The following is a 21,983-nucleotide window of genomic DNA, read 5'->3' on the forward strand; positions in this document are numbered from 1 at the left end:
AGTCCATTCATGTTATTTATTGAGAAAAAACGGAATTTATTGTATGTCGGCGCGTCACGTTGCAAGAAAAAGGGGCCCGTGGAGTCCCCAGGACGTAACAATATATATATATATATATATATTATTATATATATATATATATATATACATATATATATATTACACAAAAACACCAAATCATAGTATTCTATTAAATATATAGTATATAACTCTCAGAATTATATTATAATTCTGAGAGATAAGAATATAATTTAACTTACATATATAATCTTTAACAATATATCTACAATGTACTAGCAAATAAAATTATCTTATTTGCCTTCTCACAAAGATTTTTTTTATTTTTTTATTTTTTGTTTAACAGATTATTACACAACAAAAATGCTTCAAGATATATTGGTACAAAAATAAATAAAGTATGATATATTCGTATTGTGTGTATATATGTGTATGTGTATGTATGTATGTATAATAAAGAAAGACAAAAAGTGATGTAATTAATATTAAAAACTCGAGAAATAAAGCGATCGTTCTCTCTCTCTCTCTCCCTCCCTCCCTCTCTCCCCCTCCCTCCCTTCCTCCCCCTCTCTCTCCTTCCTTCTTCCTCCCCCCTTCAATGTGTATCTTAATGTTAAATCCAAAATTTATCCAACTTCTTTATTCTATAACTTATAACAACAATTACGTTATTGTTAACATCATTGCGCAACTATTTTGTGATACATTTTGTTTACACTAAAGACTCGCATGTTAAAAGTTGCAGTATATGTCTGCAAGTTGATAACATAGTTAGAGATTATCGCTTTATCTCTTAAGTTTTCATTCGCAACATTAGTATAGTGTAAAATATGTAATATACTGTGTATGTGTATGTATCTGTAGGTATGGACATATAAATATAGCTAAATTTCCAAATATTCAATCACTATCCCATTTTATATATCTTATAATATTTAGCTTGGTCTACAATTCCAAGCTATCTCTTGTTCTTGTTGATCTTCAGCATCATCGGCATTAAACTCATATGGCAATCTGTATCCCATATTCGTGAGCATCAAATCGAAAGGATCCCTGTTCATGCGTAACTGATTGGCTGATGCAACTTCATCCAAATTCTGAATGTCTCTTTCATTTATAGTACCGTCCTGTAATTATAATCAAGTCCAGTTAATATTAGCAATATTAAATCGGTATATATTCACAGGTTCATCCTTTCAAAAATCATTGAATATATTGTTAAAGATATATTTCCAAGTAATAACAAAAAAGTTTTATTTGTTTTATCTGTTGTTTGTTAAAAAGTTATTCATAAAAAAAATAACTACACAAAAGAACTTAAAAATCCAACATTTTTCTTATTTAATATTTGTAATATTGTACAATTTGTAATATTATACAAAATTACATATTTTTATATACACAGTCTTATGATGAAGTAATACAAAAATATATAGGGCATTGATAATAAAACATTAGTATTCACTGATTATACATAAATTGAGATGATATAAATAGTGTTTGGAAAAAATTAAAAAGTGTGGTAAGTTTCAAACCCATGCGTAAGACAATGTATTTTCTCGAAATACACATACACTTTCTACGCACAGCAAGATTCAATTCACACCTATGTGTCCAGTTTTTTGATAGTGAATCCTATAGAGAAGAGGAACACACTGCTTCCACGCATATACTTTTTCCGCGAAATAAGGTTTCACATGGATTTGTAACTTTCTGCATAAGGTTTTTATATTTTGTATGAATAACTTTTTAACAATCAAGCGATGGCTAAAACTTGTAAATATATCCTTAACAATATATGTCATAGTCATTGAGTTTTAAAGGAGTTGACCTTATATGATAATTTATCCACTTATTCAACATATATATAAATATATAAATATATGTGTACAACATATTGTAATGATTTTTCGATCTTGAGTGCGATATCCTACGCCGCTCTGTTCCAAACGGGATTTGACACTAAACAACAGTGTTTCACGAAATATACACCACAGACAAGAAAAAAACTTACTCACTTAAGAAGAACTGTCCTGTTTTACTCACATTTCGTAATTCCAATTTTTTGTAAAAACTATTAATCGGAATGAAAAATGCTTCTCCAGAAAAAAAGAATATACTAAAGACTTGCATAAGAATATAAAAAAAACGAAAAAAAGTTTATAGACTGTTATTACAGAGACTACATTTTTGCTTTATATTACAAACCTAGCCATATAAATCCAAAACCAATATTTTCAGCAGAAACTAAACATTTTGAGTGCTTTAAAAAGAATTTTGAAGCTTTGTGAGAAAAGAAATCTTGAAACTACGATTAGTACAATTTTAACAGAAGCGCCGGACACATACGTCTATCCTTGTCTCGGTTCGACTGAGGGCACCACTTACTGGACAACGTAGCGACTAAGTAACAGCTGAATCGGACTTTAGCCGTTGTTTTAGCCTTTTAAGTTAAGTACTTTGGAATGTTGAAAGCTTTGTGCGACGAATGAGAGTCCAGCGTGACTCGGAGCACCAGCAAATACAGCGCTACCTCTCAAATCAAGTAAGTACATTGGCGTAGACGCTACTAACTTACTGAGTTTGTACGTGATATTTGATATTCTTTTAATCTTTACTTGTTCGTTTTTCTGCGTATGCTATTTCACGTTATTCCTGTGCTGCGGTACAGCTTGTGGCATCTTATCTTATTCTCTATTAGCGGTATTAATAACTTAGATCGTGCGGTATGTGTCTCGCCAGCGCTTCTGTTAAAATTGGGTGTGTTCCGTTTGACCACAGTACAATTCGACACCAAATTATTGGACACAAAATTATTCGACACTCTAATAGGCACATTTGTGAAAATATTGCACAAAAATGGCATCATAAATGGTGACGATTTTGCAATGATTGCACTAAAATGATTCGCCATAACGCAACAGTTTTGTCAAAATAAAATTTTGTAAATAATATTTGTCAAAAATTGCAAAAAAGTCGTTATGCATTTCCACAGTATATATCTCCAATAGGCAAATTGTGAAAATATTGCACAAATATGACATCATGAGTGTCGACGATTTCTTGCATTTCTTCATATGCAATCATATTTCTACATATTTGAAACATCACATAGCTGAATTTCTTTTCTCAATTATTAGACAATTTCTTTGTGAAATTAATTTTGCAAATATACTGCTAAGATGATTCGCCATATCGTTATTCTTTTGCCGAAATAGTATTTGGAAATTAATTTTGCAAACAACTACAAATATTTCAGAAAAGATCAATGTTTTTACATCTATTTCCTAAAATATGTCTGTATAATTGCAAATAACAATTTTAGTGCAAGATTTCGTCACATAATTTTGTAAATGGTTTCCTATCAGGGCACAAATTTATTGGGCACAAAATTATTCGATTCCGTACAATTCGACACCAAATTATTCGACACCAACTTATCCAACACCGATTTATTCAACATCGTACGATTCGACACCGTACAATTCATTGGTCGGAATGAAAAGCGCTTCTCTAGAATAAAAGAAAATATACTAAAAACTGGAAAACTCGAAAAATACAAGAAAAACGAAAAAAAGTTAAAAACCGTTACTAAGTGGACTATATTTTCACTTCGTATGCAAAATTAGTAAATGATTCCAAACAAAAGTTTATAGTTTTCCATCCTATAGACATAAACAAATATTTTGAACGTTTTAGAAAAAGATTTTGAAGCTTGTAAGAAACAGAAATTTGGAACTAGGATTAGTACAGTTTTAGCAGAACCGTCGAAAAGACACATATGTCTAACTTCGAAGATGTTTTTCGGGTTTGAATAGCGTTAGTGTCATTTTTATACCGACGTTTTGTGAACATTATCAGCTTATATTTCCCCAGGGAAACCCCATTAGGGTTTCAAAAGCAGCCTGATACTTATCAGTATAATACTTATCACCCTGATAAAGTGAGCTGAAAAGTTCACGAAACGTCGATATAAAAATGACATTAACGTGGTTTAAACTCAAAAAACATTTTCAAATGTTAATACAACACACTGCAAAAGCATCAAATATCAGATATGTCTAACTTTATTATGGGAGCTTTTCAGCTATGGCAGCTATATACACAGGCAACACTGTGCAACAGTGTCCACTAGTGTGAGTGAGACACACTGATATGCTCTTTCTCACACTAATGGACATTGTGTTACACAGTGTCGCCTGTGTACATAGCTGGAAAACTTCCTGTCATCTATCCGTCTCGGTTTGACTATTGGAGGGCGCTACTTACTGGACAGTGTAGCGGCTAAGCGGCTATCAAATCCGAGTTTGACTTGTCGCTTTAGCATCCTCTTAAAGAAATACGGCAAGCATTAGTAAAAGAAAATGTGGAATTTTAGAAAAATTGCGAATAAATAAAGACAAAACTATGGACAGACATACAATTAATAACTTTAGTATCGTATAAACGTAAGAAGATCAGTCTTTAAGTTAATATGTCTATGATTTTCAGCATGTGGCAAAACCATAGACATATAAGAAATAGACTGCGCGTGTGAGAGGAGAAGTGAGTCAGACCTCAAAGCGAGACAGATGCTTTCACTCGTGTCTCTGTCTCTGTCTTTCAGCATCTGGAATGGGGGTTCTTCACTCGAGAGACATCTCAGATAACACTACAATCGACTACTGTCGTCCCTTTATCGCTCGACGCTATCGCCTCACTACGCTTTCTTATTCCTACTTTTTTTATCCGCGTCACTAAACAAGAATAGAGACGAGTGAAAACATCTATCCTTGTCTAAGATTTGATCAGTCCTTCTCCACGGAGAAGATACGGAACCATAGACTTATATAATAGACGGAGCATTCATATGAGGAAGTTGAAGACAACATTAAAAGATAGAAATAGTGCTGGAGTGATTGTCTCTCTTTCTTACAATAAGAGAGGGAGACCAATCATCTCACAAGTCTATGCTATCACCTTTCATTATCAACTAATTCTCGGACTCTATCTTCATTGCTCTCGGCCATTTCTTTGGCCTGCCGCAGCCACCAATCAACTCACTGCTAGAAAAAAAGAGAACTGCTCTACGACTATTTCTATCTCTTTTAATGAAGTCTTCAGCTCCTCTTATACAAATGCTCCGTCTATTATATAAGTCTGTGTATGGAACGCGCAGTCTATTTCTTATATGTCTATGGGCAAAACAAGCACAAACTAGAATGTCGAAATTTATGGCATAAGTTAACAATTTGTAAGTTACTGGCATATAGTTATTGCTCGCATAAACATACCCAGCAAACAAAATGGTGGCACCGTGTCGACATCATGCAAGCATGCTTTCATAGCGTGATGTTTCTGTGACTGCCAGATGCAAGTTCATCTAGCAAGCATCGCGACAATACGTTACGCTCAATACTCTATGCGAGCTTTGTGCAAGCGAAATGCGCGTCAAATTGAAAAATGGCAACCTCTGTCGTCACTTATCTCATCATTTTTAGCATGCTATGATATCAGTTTGCTAGCATGCCAACGCGTGGCATCACTGAACAGCACTGTACCAACATATTGTTCACATGACATGCTTTCACGTCGTGCTGACATGTGATGTTTGCTGAGTATCTTAAAAGGATGCTGAACTGTCCTGTTTTACTGAGATTTTTTTTGAAAAACGACGCAACAGTGTATATATATATATAGTCGAACCTCAATAACTCGCATCTCAAGGGAAGAGCTAAAATCGTCGAGTTGTAGAGGTTTCGACTTATCGAAGTTCATTTTTTCCTTTTCGCGGAACGCAAGGAAATGAACAAAATTTTCGTTCTATATAGGTTTTCGAGTTATAGAGGCTCGAGTTATCGAAGTTTGACTGTATATATATACATATATACAGTCATTTATACATATATATATATATATATGCTAAAAATGGATAAACTTGCACTTTTACTTGAACAATATAATTATCAACCAATAAAAAGAAGGCAAATACGAGCCGTAAACAGGATGTCCGTGTTTAAAGGATTGGTTCAATGTTTAACGTCAAACGTTTCGATCACATGTATTGAACATGTGGAATTTTCAATTACATTCTTAGACTCCTTGAAAATTCTATGAATTATATAAGATTATATTTAAGAGCCGATCGCAGCATGTTTGTGCAGAAACATGCATGTATATATATACAGGGTGTCCCAGAATTGGTGTGACATCTCTCTTAGGCAAGTAGAAGTAGTAAAATTGAGTCGAAAAGTCTTGAACCATTTTTTTCTATTATTTATAATAAAGGAGTAATTATCGAGTAAATCAGGCCAATTAGCGCCGACCTTTAGCCAGGCGCACGTCAGTGAGCCACGCGCTCTGGTGTGTGTGAGCGCTAGCATTATATATTGGCGTTATCATTCATTTCAAATGTTGCTTTATCCAAAAAAAACTATTTTGAATAAGAAGTTAGGTTCTTTGTCAATTCTCTGCATCATGAACTCACAAAATTCGTTTCTATTGATATCATCTTCGTAGAAAAAATACCGGCGGTACTTTGATAATCAACTCTCATAAGTCAAAAAGTACTTAATGAAAATAAACTTTATTATAGTGTTTTGGGAAACTCTTGAGTTAGGCTATAAGAATCTGCAATAAAAAATAGGAAATTTCATTTAAAAAAATTTATGTGACTTTAACCTGATCATGGCAGCGCAATCCAAGGTCACAATAATACAATCAGTAAATAGATCTTTTTAAACCATATTACTTTTGTCTGTAACACTTTTCTGTAAAACTTATATTTTCTGACATATTCAGGTGTTCCGGTACTTTTTTGTCACTCTGTATATTCAACAATGTATATATGTATATATAAACAAACTTACGAGGAGGGGGGGGGGGTTCCGATGGATTTACCGTTATCTCTCATCATAGCAGATAGTGATATAAAATTTAAAAAAATCTGTATTAAAAAAATTAAAATTTAAACCTACTTTTAGTTTAGATACGTGAATGACGTTATTTTACCCGTGCTGAGCAATGATGTGGACTATTTATTAGATAATTTTAATTGTTATAATGACAGTTTGAAATTCACAATTGAGACATAGGATGGTACCTCTGTGAGCTTTTTAGATGTTAAATCAATTGTGTTTAACAACAACAAAATTTAGTGCAATTGGTTTCACAAGTTTACGTTTTCAGGTAGATCTTTGAATTATCATTCTTCACACACCATCTCTCATAAAATAAGTACCATCCTATTTTATTAGTTCTACCATTGGAATGGTAGAAAGAACTTTGTTATCTCATCCTGTGTTTCAAGAAAAGAACTTAAAATTTATAATCAACATATTCATCCCTAACAATTATTTGTTGGATTTAATCTTTAAAGTTATAAATAATTGCTTAAAATATTTAATTATCAACAAAATTAATTCATCCAATGGAAAATCAGAAAATCTGGAATTCTCAGTGACTTCTAAAAGTGTAAAAAATTTTTTCGTCGTACTTTGTATTAATAAAATATTACAAACAATTTGAAAATCACTGAGGGAAGAAGAGGAAACTTTGTTGGCGTAAAGAAGTCAATAAATTGAACAAATTTATTAGAACTATCAAAGATCCGGTTGAACGCGAACAACAGAAAAATGTAGTTCATAAGTTAGAATATACGTAATGATTGCGATGCCTGTGGGCCAAACTTTGAGGAAACTTAACCCTTCTTTGCATGATTTTTTCTATTTTTTTAAAATAAATCAGGGTCAATCAACAAATTTACAGTTTACAGTTTTTGAGTACCTTTTTTTCTTCACTAAATGTTATGATTAAAATTTCCATCATCATGCAAAGAAGGGTTAAGACCAGAGTATCGAAACACAGAAACCAAATAAATCGCTATATTGATAAATGTTTGTCGTTACTCAACATAAAATAGATATAGATCATAATGTTAAATAGCATGATACAAAAATGTTGGATTCAGAAGCGTCTTTTTTCAAAAGATCCGTCTCCAAAATGATCCATATAGGGTAGATGCACCATTTGTGGCCACTTTAAAGATTTTTGTATCATTTAAGAGGGTACCGACTATTGAGACCTTGTAAACCGACGTTTCTTCTATGACGTTTGGTGTCGTATTTACTGCATTAAATCTAAAATGCTTCTACAGAAATAAGTAAATTGTGCTAAGAATTGGCGCTTGTTCTTTGGAATGTCAAGATTCAGCATAAAATTTTTTGTATACAGTTCTCTTCTATAATCTCACCATATATTCATGTATGTAGAATTATTTCTAAGCTTATGTACATATTTACAATGAACAAGCGCAACAAGTACGACAAAAAAATCTAATGAGACATTCAGATTATGGCTTGACTATCTACTTGATGAGAACAATGTCAGTGTGATGACGTATATCTGATACCATATACTGTCATTATGAATAAAAAAACGAGTTCAAAAAAGCATTATATATCCATTTTCAAAAGCTTTATTAAGTTTTTTATATTTATTTGCTTCTGTAGAAGCGCTTTTAATGTTGTGCAGTAAATAAAATTAGAAAATAAAGAAATTTAAGTTATAAAAACGTTATAAAAACGGTTTACAGGTCTCTATAGTCGATATCCAGTACCCTCTTAATGACATAAAACTTAATAAAAACTACATAAATAAAAATTCAAAACGTATCAATATAATCTAAAATATATATAACAAATCAAATAGTGACAAGTTAAATAATGTTTAAAGTGTAATTGCAAAAGAAATCAATAAATTATTGTGAAAGTCCATTTTGCATCATTTGTGACCACATTTGCACCATTATTGGCCATTTAATGTTCTATTTATGGCCAGTCAATTTTATGATTAAGAATTGTCCATACGACAATAACAAGAAAAGTTTGTGACTTTTAAGTGATTACAAACGTTTCTTTTTAAGCAGTATCCTAATAGGCAAATTGTAAAAATGGCATCATGAATAACGACGATCCTGCAATGATTGCACTAAGATGATTCGCCATAACGCAACAGTTTTGTCGAAATAAAATTTTGTAAATAATATTTGTCAAAAATTGCGAAAAAGTCGTTATGCATTTCCATAAGTATATACATGAATTAAATTGATTTCTTCATATGCAATTATATATTTCTACATATTTTAAACATCCTATAGCTGAAATTTTTTCCTCAATTATTGGACAATTTCTTTTTGAAATTAATTTTGCAAATATACTGCTAAGATGATTCGCCATATTGTTATTCGTTTGTCGAAATAATATTTAAAAAGTAATTTTGCAAACAACTGCAAATATTTTATAAAAGATCAATGTTTTTACATCTATTTCCTAAAATATATCTGTATAATTGCAAATTACAATTTTAGTGCAACATTTCGTCACATAATTTTATGTTTTCCTATCAGAGTAATTATGATACAAAATAATAATAGCAATAAACCATTAAAAAATTCAAATTTAAGAGTGAATTTGGCTCCTATGGTATATAATAATATGGTACATAATAATCGAACAAAGAAACAATATTGAGTCAACGCAAGATGTTAAAGCAAACTCTAAATTTTTTAAATTTCTCTTAAACGTGTAAATTATTACACGTAATAATTCGAATTAAATTCCAATTTGAAAATTTATCTAAGATACTTGGTTTGCATCTTATATAAGATTAAATAATCAAATTATCCCCTCAATAAGGCGAGAAATACATCTAGTGCCTCGATAGCCGAAATGAGAAGACATCCGCACGATAATCGGGTGGTCCAGACGACTCCTGGCCGAGGTGTTCTTTTTGCAATAGACTTTTTAATTTCCATAGGAAGGTAATTCGAGTATTTTACTTAACATACAAACCAAGCATTCTATTGTAGATGAAGTTTTGAATTGGAATTCAATTTGAATTATTCCGTGTAATAATTTAGACGTTTAAAATAAATTTAAAAAATAAAATATATTTGTGATAAATTACAAGCAAAAACTAATTTAAACTTTGAAATAACAATTTTACAACAGTTAATATACGATTAAATTCCAAAGAATACCTATCAACCAAAAATGGCTTTACCGTGTGCCATTTGTAGCTATTTTGTGACCAAAAATGGTGCAATTACATTTTCAATGTACCATTTGTGGTCAGTAGTTATTTCTAGCATATTGTAGGTTATATCCTTACAATTATCGTTTGAATCTCAAAAATATTTCTTATGAAAACTTAAGTATGCATAAAACTTCAGCTATGCTTGTATCTAATTAGTAATTAATTGTTTATTTACTGGTAGTGCGTTAAGCAATGTTTTAAGGATGTAGGACTTTCCCAGCAAACATTTTGGTTACAAAACCATATCCATCTGTCCTCAGTAGGATATGGTTTGGTAACCATGTCTGTCAACATGTGAAATGTCAAAATGCGACCAAAATGATGACAGAGTCTGCCACAAGCAAAGCGAAGTCAAATTATCGCCAAAGTGAAGCCAAAATCCGGAATAGGTTTGATCATCGTCTGTTGGCGCCAAATTGCAAACAGTCTGCACGTATACACGAACAAAGCTGCTTGGCGTTTGGTGGCAATCTGTCGTCAATGTGTTTAACAGATCNACCCGACTTTTGTCGTAAACAGATCTCTGGTACGGTTTTGCGGACTGTTTGGTCACAGTATTGCTAAAAGCAGATCTGCTTGCAATCGACCATCTATTTGTTGTNAATTTCACTGACATATATGGGATTGTTTTGGCCGCAATACCCTCATGTATTTATCAACAGAGTTGTTGCGTTTTTTTTCTGTGTGCTAACAGTTTTGGCGGTGTTTCCGTATTGTAGCATTTCTGCAAACACTTTCTGTTGCCAAGATCTGCGCCGAAATTGTCAAAAACAGAAATTGTTTGCTGGGTTTCTAAATGCTTACACATTTACACACCATATTTATATTAAACGACATAAATAAACTGTGGAGTTATGTTTTTACTATTGCTAATAGTAAAAACATAACTCTGTCATTGCCAACTTTATTCATTGTAATAAAACTAACCTAATATATGCTTACCATATTAAAATACATGAAAAAGCGGCCACAAATGGTGCACATCTACCCTAGAGTTACAAAACGTTTCAATCAACGTCATGTCGGACGGATCAGTTAAAACCGTATTTGCATGTTTTAAATTATACAAAACAACATAATCATTATTTGTTCGTTTGCGAGTATTGTGGGAAGACCGTTACATGTATGACAAGTGTAAAGGTTGCAACTCACAGTCTATCAGTTGTCACGGGAAGATAGTGATGTCTGCATAGTCTTGACATCGAGTTTACCGTTCAGCAAGTTTAGTTTTTGTGAACAACTATTGCAGTACAGCTGATTAGGACTGAGTTCTTCCTATCTTTATTTTAATTGAGTTATAATTGTGTAATGCATCCATTTGTGAATCGCTTATTTCTATTAACTTTCCAAAAAGACAAACATTTTTGTAATTTTTTATTGTAATTTCAAATAGATTGTCGGTGAAGAAGATCCTAATACGGATTAAAACGTTTAACGTTAAACATTAAACAAATCATTAAAATATAGACACTCTGTTTACAGCTCGTATTAGCCCTCTTTTCATTTGTTGAATTTCACGAGCGGAAAAATATATAATTATCGATATAAGGGCCATTACACGTGAAAAAATTTTAGCCGTAACCGTAAGGTCGTAAGCAATTTAACCAATTACAGACCAGTATTATCTTACATTAGTTGGAATGCTGGCCAGCGATTGGTCGATTTGCTTACGACCTTGCGACTACGTCTAAATTTTTGCTACGTGCAATGGCCTTAACACGTTCTTACATATATACATTAGTAAGAAAGAAAATATTGATTTACCTCTGGTAGTGGACTCCACAATCTAATTACTGACTCGATACCGCTGGTGGCTAACAAGCAGGTAGATGGATGTGGTTGTAAACAATTGACAATTTTATTATCTCCTCGAAGTATACGTAAGATATTGCTAGTATTATAATCCCAAATGAAAAAGGAACCATCATCTGATCCAGCCACTATATACTGGCCATTGCTTAAAATAGATAATAATGTGTACAATTATCAAAATACATAATTCACGTGAGTTTTTAAACTCTCAAAATAAGAAAAAGAAACAAAGATTTATAGCTATAACTAAAGCTATATAATTAAAAGCTATAATTAAAACAATTTGTTCAAGAATAATTACTGCTACTATGTGCTCACTAATGTATTATAAAAATTTATTTACTTTCCAAAGAAGTTTGCCTCTTTTATATCGGTTGTAGTATTACAATGACCGCAAAATCTCATTTTGTAATCAATTGCATTTCGTCTCCATTTTTGTTCACATTCTGATAGAGAGTAATATACTTGATTAGTTTGTGTAACATCTCTTCCTAAATAAGAAAAAACATGATATATATTTAATTTAATTATAAATACTAATATACTTAATCGCGCGTGTATATGTAAGATATATAGGATCAGGTTAGATCATATATATATATATATATATATATATATATATTAGGTAATATATTATCTTATATATAAAATAATAAGATCACACAAGAAAATAAATTACCGGCATCGATAGCTTTTGTTACATCATTCTGCAATGCTTTATATGTTGAAGCAGAAGTGTATTCCGGAAATTTCTGTTGAAAGCTACTGAGTACTCTGTCTGCTTCACTCGCGCGATTTAAATCAAACAGACAACGCGCCATTCTATACACATATAATTAAGTTACAATAACAAAATTCAACGAGAGTGTGTGTCTTATTTTTTCACAAGCGCAACAACGACTTGAAAAAATATTGTGGAATAATAAAATATTAAGCTATTTTAAAACAAACTTAACTCTTCGTGACCAGACCACAAAAATGATGCCTAGTTGGCCAAACCGGATCTGTGAGACCTATGTGACTATAAGATCGAATATCTTCGCAAAAAATCAATATATTTTTAATTTTGTTTTTTGAATCAAAAGTTTGAACAATTCTGCGTCAAGCAAAAACCAAATAAATAAATTAAAAAAATCTGTAGTAGTTTCGAAGATATAAACGTTTAAGAAAACCTGGTTTTTTTTCTAGAAACGCTGATGCGCAATTTTTGAGTGGGTAATTTTTGACTGAGAGACTCACATCTGGCCTTGAAGGGTTAAATTTAGTATTCTATACTTTATTCTTGTATGTATTGTCTTTTGAAAATAAAGCAATTGTTTTTTTTTAAACTGTGTATACAGGATGTTTGACAATTGGTGTAACATTTCTCGTAGGCAGGTAAAAGAAGTAAAACTGAGTCAAAAAATCCTATTCCATTTTGCGCAAATTGCAAAAATTACCGAAATCTTAATTAACAAAAATCCTCGAATAAGCATGCATCAGACTGTCTTACGCGCGTAAGGCAAGACAGCCCGGTGCACTTCGCGCGGTTACCTTTTATTATTAGTTTGTTCTTTTTCGTAGAATTAATGCAACTAGTTCTATCATATATTCAGTGAAAAAAAAACAAATCATACGTATATGTTTTAGTATATGCTGTTATATTAGCTCCTCCCATACGTTGCTACGGATAACATCGTAAGCGCGCGAAGCGCGCCAGGCTGTCTTACGTGTGTAAGACAGCCTGATGCATGCTTATTCGCGGATCTTGTTAATTAAGATTTCGGTAATTATTACAATTCTCGCAAAATGGTATAAGACTTTTCGACTCAGTTTTATTCTTTCTACTTGCCTACGAGAGATGTTACATCAATTGTCGAACACCCTGTATATACATATGTGTATATATATATGTGTGTGTGTGTGTGTATTGTGCGTTCTTAGCATGACAATATACATATACACAGTTTTGACTATATGTATCAGACCAGAAAAAGCGTGTATAAATAATCACAATCGATTCTTTTGATCTTGATTGTTGCCACTTTTTTGTGATGCTGATTGGATGTCTCTCGGTGACGTCTTTGGATACGTTTCTTGGCTCATGTCGTATGCATATATACTAGCTGTCATTGCGGTGACACGTAATGGTCACACTGATAGAACACGTTAAAATAAAAATACTAGCGTGCGCGTAGCTCGCGTTTGTGTTGTGCTAGTATATAAAAAAATAATTGTTAAATATAAAGAACGGGTGTGTGCGCGCGCGCGCATACACACATACGCACGCACGCACACATATATACACATATATGTTCTGTATATACATATTACATACATATCCATATTATATATATAAAATATTATACATATATATGTATATACAATATATGTATTATACAAGGTGTCTTTAAAGTTTGACTCAATCCTTGAGTCTTGGAAGCGGCTTTTGATATTGAAAAACGTTGCAGACAAAAGAACGATGACTGCGTTCCGATATTAACTACCAGTACTGGAAATCTATAGCACTTGTCACGTGAAGTATAAATTTTTAGTACTGGCAGTGAATATCGGAACACAGCCGATATTAGCAGAGACAGATGATGAAAATATAGATTTGATCTTTAGTGATCTTTTCAAGATCAAGTCAACGTGATCAATGTTTTCTTAAATGAAACTCCCAATTTTTTATAGCATATTCTTGTAACTCTTGTCAAGACGTTTCCAAAACGCTACTTGCGTCTTTTGCACAAGTCATTCCCAAATATGAAGCTTTGAAGTTGACATACAGCCGACATTCGCATTACTCGATATACACCGCGGGGAAGTTGTTCGGTCGGATTTGTACATCATGTAGTGGCCCGAAAAAGGATCGATTTTACGTGTACATATGTTTCTTCAATCAAAATTCTCTTTCTCTCTTTTCACTAATCTTTTTCTTTTTCCTTTTGCATTACGATAATTAGATATTTTCTTGCTGTTACTGCAAAAAATGCTCAAAATGAACACCACTGACTTCCATTTGCATAAGATACTCAAAATGAAACTTCCCTGCGGTGTACGTCGAGTAATAGAAATCCCGGGAGTGTCAACTTCAAAGCTTCATATCTTGGGAAAGACATAAAACATGCAAGTAGTTAATATTTTAGAAACGTCTCAACAAAGATTACAAAAATATGCAATAAAAAACGGGGGAATTTTCTATTTAAGAAAACATCGATCACATTAACCTAGCATTGAAAAGGTCACTTAAGGTCAAATCTATATTTTCATTATCTGTCTTTCCTGATATCCTACAACTTTTGTCTGAAATTTTTCCATAACGTCGTTTCTCAAATCCAGAGGTTGGATCAGACTTTAGAGACATTCTGTATATACATACATACGTACATACATATGTATACATGCAAATAGAAAAAAAATGATACCTAGCGCAAGAAATCTATGCAATTTTTTTCATCTAAGTGAACACATTTCTCCAAATATGTGAATGATTATAATGTATAATGATTATATTATAATGTATAATGATTAATGCTTATCACCATTACCTAAAATGAGCTTTTACATGTTCCGGATCAAGAAGTAACGTTGTCTTACAATCTTGTAAAGCGGCATAAATATCACCATCCCTAAACATATTATATATATCTTATGCACATATAAAAATATTAACCCTCAATGGACAGACATGGGTCATTTTCGTCTGGAGCAAAATTATTTTCTGNAAAAAGTAAGTTTCTTGTTGTCATATTTGCTAAAAATTATGAATTAAAACTTTTTTTTTCACTAAATTTAATGATGGTGTCTTAAAATAGACAGTTTAAAGAGTATATACACATTGTTTCAGATTTTTTAAGAAATAATATTATTTAATATTTTTAAAAAGCCCAAGAGAGACGAAAACGACCCATGTCCGGCGAATTAAGGTGCCGAAAAACACGCCGTCCGTTGAGGGTTAAACATTTTATACTTGTTTACTAAATTATTTGTTTTTTACATGCACAATATAAATTTTAACTATATTGTGATGCTGAAAATATTAATAAAGTCAAAATAATTACCATCTACGTTTCATGTAAGCAGCTGCCCGATTGGCGAATAATGTCGCTGCTGTTGGACAATGAATAATTGCTTTATTATACAACTTAATCGCTAGGGAATATTTCTTTTCCTCATAACCTTCATTTGCCTGGTAATTAAAATTAATGAAAATATTATGTTAATCATAATACAATGTGTGTGTGTGTGTGTGTGGGCGCGCGCGCGCGCGTATGTGTGTTGCGTTGCGTGAGTGCGCGCACAAGTAAAAATAGAAAGATAAGAAAAAAGTTTGTGTTAAGATATATAACATTTGCTTTTAGAAATTCAATATTAAGAAAGATGAGACTATAAGATTATTTTGGAAAATGCAACATACTTTCAAATGTGAATTTGATATCTAGAGATAAGAAATAGTATAAAAGTAAAAATAACTTACTTCGCGTTTTAATTCTTCAACATGTGGTGGCAAATTCTTTACATTTATATCAGCAAAATTATCAGTGTTGTCTACTTTGTTTTGTTGCACATAATGCCTTTGCAATTGTCGTTCGATTAAATCTAGCGAAAAAAAGATAATTGTCTACTGAAGACAGAAAAGGCGATAAAATTATAAAACATTACCTGGATGTTCTCTAAATGAACCATCATAAAATATTCTTGAATTGGTTGAATCAGTAATATCGAATAAGTAAATCTGTTCACCACCCATATTTACAAGTAATTCATTTCCATCATGGCTAAACGTCAAATAAGTAGTTGTAATACTTTTATTATTACTGTCACGGAAACGTAGATGACCTATTTAATATTAAAGTAAATTAGTCTCTCCATCAAATCAATAATTAATCCTTAAAAGCTATTATGGATGAAATTTCACTTTACGTGGATTTCGATTTAATGTTATTAAAAAAATGCAACCTTTTTGGCAACACCAATTTTATAGATATTTATTTATACAATCAATAATGACATTATCATAAAACAAATCAATTGTTCCATATGCTTTTAGTAAATATACAGTAGAAATCACTTCCCAATCTTAACAATTTTAACACGTTATCAAGGTTATCATCCTGAGTGATATTGTGAAAAGTTTAGCCGGCGATCGTTGTTCATTAAAGAGTTATTATCAGAAAAAGTTTGAAAAGTAAGATATAATTGTCATTATCTGCTCTATTTGGCAAGAAAGTTATACGATGTGAAATTAGAAAAGTGTACTCATATAGAACACAAACATAGGTTTAGGTTTAGGTTTAGGTTGATCTTCGCTTCGCATAAAAAGTGTGTACGTGGAGGCAGACCCCCCTGAGAAGGGTTGAAAACCCGTAAAAAATTTTGCTGCAACAAGCGACGGCTAAAATCGAGGCAAAGTTCCACATAGTTCCAAGTTTACAACTTTTCACGTAAAACGAGGTTTAGTCCAAACCTATATCTAATTTTTTGATAGTGGTGCTCCTCCGTAGAGGGAAGTCTCCACGCGTACACTTTCTATGCAAAGCGAAAAGCAACCTAAACCTATGGGTCTGGTTTTTTGATAGTGGAGTCCTCTTTCCCCCGTAGGGCTATGTTCCGATTCCTCACCCGGATATACTTGGCTGCTTTCCTTTTAGAAGACACAGTCGACATAAGTCGACACAAGAGTCATTCTGTCTTTGTTTCTCACTGAATACTGAACGAAGACAAAATGACTTTTGTCGACTTGTGTCGACTGTGTCTCCTAAAAGGAAAGCAGTCTTTATCTTTATCACTCACTAGATGTGAAACAAAGATAAAATGACACTCGGATACACTCGGATGGGAAATTCGAACACAGCCTAGGGGAGATCTGCCTCTACGTACACATTTTCCATGCAAAGCAAGGCTCCACATGGGTTTATAGTTTACCAAATTTTCAGCTTTTGTTGTTTTTTAACAATCATTTATGTAGTTATATTTTTTATTAATAACTTTTTAATGAGCGAACAATGAGCGATGACTAAAACCATTTCGAGACTATTCAGAAGTTTTGACAACATAAAATATATATATATATACAGGGTGTCCCATAATGACCGTCTCACCGCTCGTAGGCAAAAAGAAGGGATTATTCTAAAACGAAAAGTCCTATACCACTTTGAAAACTTCGCAATAATTAATGAGATATGAATCAATAAAGATCCGCTAATCAACGTGCATCCAGCGTAAGGGGAGCGTAAGGACAGCCTAGTCTTTCTCACGCGCTCCCCGAACGCAACTTATATGCTGTTTATGTATAGGTGCACTTGCTATTCTATTATCTCCTCTCCATTCCACTGCAACAGCGCGTCCACGCGAGACTAGGCTGTCCTTACGCTCCCCTTACGCTGGATGCATGCTGATTAGCGGATCTTTATTAATTCGTATCTCGTTAATTATTGCGAATCTTTCAAAGTGATGTAGGACTTTTCGTCTTAGAATAACTCTTTCTTTTTGCCTACGAGCGGTGAGACGGTCATTATGGGACACCCTATATATACAGTGGTATTTACATATACTATTCATTAGATACTTTGTTAATAATATTTTAACCAATAACGACTGACAGCTAAAATCTCATAGTATTATTCAGAAGGATGACCTTAACATATGTCAAAATTATTGAGATCGAGAGATAGTTCCTGTAACTGCATAATTGTTTTTTTATAAACATAACAAAAAAGTTAGTTTGGGATGATATTTCACCTATGATACCGTAAGTGTAAGATTTCTTACAGTTACAAAACAAAATTTTTAATTTGGTTTTGCGTTTTGAATTGTTGTTTCTAGAAGTGCTTTCAAGATATAAGAAAATAAATTTCAGTTTTTTGTAAATGTTTTTATTTATTATTTTTGGTTGTCAGGAATTAGGTTATCAGGAATCAGGTACTTTTACATATGGCTTTTTTTAAATAAAAGAATTTAGAAAAATTATGATAACAGAAATGAATGAAATAAGTGATGATGAGAATACAAAAAATTATTTCTTAAACTTAGGATTTTCTCTAATAAAACTGTTTTTAAAAGAATGACTAAAATATCAAACTTGTTTTTTAAATTAACACGTTGAATGCCATGGAGGTCACTGGCAATGGCAAAAGCATTGCATTAATAATTCCTTCCGGCGCCTTAGGCAAATCATTTAAAATTGATTCGGCATTCAATATGTTAAAAAAAAAGTTTAAAAATGATTGATAAGATTATTGAAAACATCACGCAAAAACTATCTACATCGATAAACAGAATAGATGCTGGCTTTGCCCAAGAAAAGAGAAATATGAGATTAAATGCACAATGTGTAATAACTTGTAATAATCATTGCAATGTTATTTATAACCGTTCTAAATAATTTCTTTACTTTTTAATATTCAATAATAAAACATTTAATTGCGAAATTTGTATTTGTTTCACTTTTTTTACTTCTAAAATAAAGTGTACACTGAAGTGAAATTTCACCCCATAGCATTACCATAATTTTGTTATATGACAACCTTTAAGGATTAACAAGAAAAAAGTATAGAAAAAATATGGTATATCTAAATAACAAACCGGCGATGAAGTATTGTGCAGCATCCTGTGAAATATTATCATTCGGATTCGGATCGCCATCGCTTGGTCGATATGTATTCACCAAATCCGTGTTTTCATGTGCAGGATGAATTGAAGGAAGCTACGATATGTTGACACCAAGTTAATCAAATAGCGCAAAAAATGAATAAAAAAATAAGACTCATTTTTTTGTTGAAGATAAATAAATGTACCTGTGACAGTTTGATCATTCGCCGATCATACATACGAATGTAGGCGTCGTTAGCACCGATGGCTATCAGTTCAGGTTTTCTTGGATTTGCAGCAATACATTTGCCTTCTGCGCCGTGACCCATATGATATATAAGATTTACAAGCACACTTTGATCATTAGTTCTGCAAACATGTGGCATACGGACGTCATACTGCAAGACAAGACCATCTTCGCCTACACTCCAAAACAAGAATGGCACACTAGGCACAGTAGCAATACGCTTGATACGTTGTTTGTGACATTTGCATACAAATGTAGGCTCAGCTGTTTTGACATTGTGCATCCGAATTCTACAGTCTCCAGCACCTGATACCAGTATATCGTCATATGGTTTTGGCATAAACTAGAAACAAAAATATAAATATACATCATTATTTCATTATTAATATTATCAAAATAAAAACATTCATTGTAAGAGCAAGAAATTTAAAATATTTTCCAAAAGCTACACATACACACACACACACACACACAAGAAATCTGCACAATAAATGTTTTACCTTTACAGAGAAAATGTTTCCATTATGACCTGACTGTAGTACTAATTTTTTTTCATAACGAAATGGATCCCATAATACAATATTCCTATCATCTGATGCAGATGCAAGGACTCTATATAAAACAAATATTTATTAAATCAACTATGTTACAAAATAAAAATATGTAACAGATACATACTGTCCAGTCTCATTCCATTCTAAACAATTAACACATCCTGTATGACCTTTCAATTCTTTTTCTAAACCTAAACGTAATATCAGATTATCAGTAATTTGTAGTCTTTGCTGAATTATACTTGCTACTGAATCCTAAATTAAATACAAAGAACAATACATATTAATTTATGTACACATATGTATATATCTATAATAATCAGTAAGAAAAATTTTCAACTTACTTGTATTTCTCTCTGATGTAGTAAGTTTAGGACTCTATAGTCCTTCTTCTGTATGCTAGGAAACATTACAATATCTAATTCACTACTAATTATGGCACAATATAAATTAATATTTCCTGTAAGTAAACAAAAGTGTAAATAACAGATATATAAACATTTATAAATTGAACAAAAGATGTATAACCTATAAGTATTTTGTTCTAATATATGTAAAACATGCAAGTTATCTTAACATCTAGTTTATTACAAATTGCAAATAATTGCATTTTTATCAAGAAAATAAATGATCACTGCTTATAGATATACAGAGTTACCTTACACAAAGAAATTTCATAATCTTGTTTTCAACACCGCATATTGATACACAATCAAATAAGCAATAGAAACACACTATTACATACATCCAATATCGCGTGCTTTTGATTTATTCAAATAATTTCTAATCAAGAAAAATTCAAGTATTTATTTTAGACATCTTTATAATGTGCTATTCTCTTTTATCAAAGATACTGATACTGATACTGATAAAGTAGATTTATGAAACACACAATTATATACATACATAAATTCTTGTAACAAACTATCCGAAATTGGACCAGAATATTGTAAATATTGTTAAATGTATAAATATACGTACATAAATGTATGCAAAAACTTAATTCGTTACTTTCAACTTTAATTTTTAATTTAAAAAATTTTGTATTTTGAATGTAACATTACATACATCACAATTCGTACATCTCGTACAAGTATTTACTTTCGTTAAAAATATACGTATCTATCGTGCGCGATTACTTTAAACACATAATTGCACAATCATGATTTTACATGATAAACAATAAAGCATAAGAAATCATAAGACATAAGATTGTATATCGTATACATGTATGTACGCACATACATAATTTACGGAAATGTGTCTCTGGTCTAGTTTCCACCGAAACTCTCAATTCGGTTCCACTCATAGACCCGGTTTCACAATCCGCGGTTAACTCGAATTAACCGAAGTTCGACTTGCTGAGCTCGGTTTAACGCGTTCAATCTTCTTTGTCAAATCTTCGCTAACCAATCACAGTTCATGTTTAAGAAGAAAAGATGCGTTACACCGAGTTCAGCAAGTTGGGCTTCCGTTAATTCAAGTTAACCGTCAATTGGTCTTGGTCTTGGTGCACTTATGGCTCTTGGACCCTGAGGGTTAGTCCATACGCCACTCGCTGGCTAAATTGCTCCGTTTTTGAAAGATTTGTGATTGGAGTTTAGATGTATGTTTGTGTATTATATTGGAGTAAGGCTTTCGTAAGTTATATACTGCACGCATGGGTGTTCTAATTATGAAGGATTGATATNGAATGGATAACAGGT

The 21,983-nt window shown here is 32.2% G+C and overlaps 1 protein-coding gene across 7 annotated transcripts; it reads right to left on the reverse strand.

The window, feature by feature from the left end:
- Positions 1-588: 588 nt before the first annotated feature.
- Positions 589-21,528, reverse strand: LOC109860974 (WD and tetratricopeptide repeats protein 1). 7 transcript variants are annotated; one of them, XM_020440407.1, is made up of 15 exons: positions 21,346-21,528; positions 20,941-21,060; positions 20,622-20,737; positions 20,402-20,532; positions 20,224-20,335; positions 19,683-20,066; positions 19,471-19,591; positions 16,549-16,725; positions 16,364-16,485; positions 15,948-16,075; positions 15,435-15,515; positions 12,584-12,726; positions 12,248-12,395; positions 11,857-12,049; positions 589-1,145 (listed from the first exon to the last, which is right to left on the reverse strand). In XM_020440407.1, the coding sequence occupies exons 3-15, from the start codon at positions 20,685-20,687 to the stop codon at positions 954-956; spliced, it is 1,998 nt and encodes a 665-aa protein (XP_020295996.1). In that variant the 5' UTR covers positions 20,688-20,737; positions 20,941-21,060; positions 21,346-21,528; the 3' UTR covers positions 589-953. The 7 variants fall into 7 exon arrangements, with proteins under 7 accessions (XP_020295996.1, XP_020295993.1, XP_020295995.1 ...); XM_020440404.1 differs by having other exon boundaries at positions 20,941-21,142; positions 21,259-21,528; XM_020440406.1 differs by having other exon boundaries at positions 20,936-21,142; positions 21,259-21,528.
- Between the last annotated feature and the right edge of the window lie 455 nt (positions 21,529-21,983).

The sequence above is a fragment of the Pseudomyrmex gracilis genome, unplaced genomic scaffold, assembly GCF_002006095.1.
Source record: "Pseudomyrmex gracilis isolate BER0280 unplaced genomic scaffold, ASM200609v1 scaffold_525, whole genome shotgun sequence".
NCBI lineage: Eukaryota > Metazoa > Arthropoda > Insecta > Hymenoptera > Formicidae > Pseudomyrmex > Pseudomyrmex gracilis.

Bases quoted from the DNA above. Each gene is read 5' to 3' on its own strand.
- LOC109860974 (XM_020440408.1), bottom strand. From the start codon at position 20,687: ATGTTTCCTAGCATACAGAAGAAGGACTATAGAGTCCTAAACTTACTA. The intron at 20,067-20,223 runs GTAAAACATTTA...TTTTGTTTCTAG, and splicing joins GAAACATTTTCTCTGTAAAG to TTTATGCCAAAACCATATGA. The intron at 12,050-12,247 runs GTAAATAAATTT...ATCTATTTTAAG, and splicing joins GAGGCAAACTTCTTTGGAAA to CAATGGCCAGTATATAGTGG.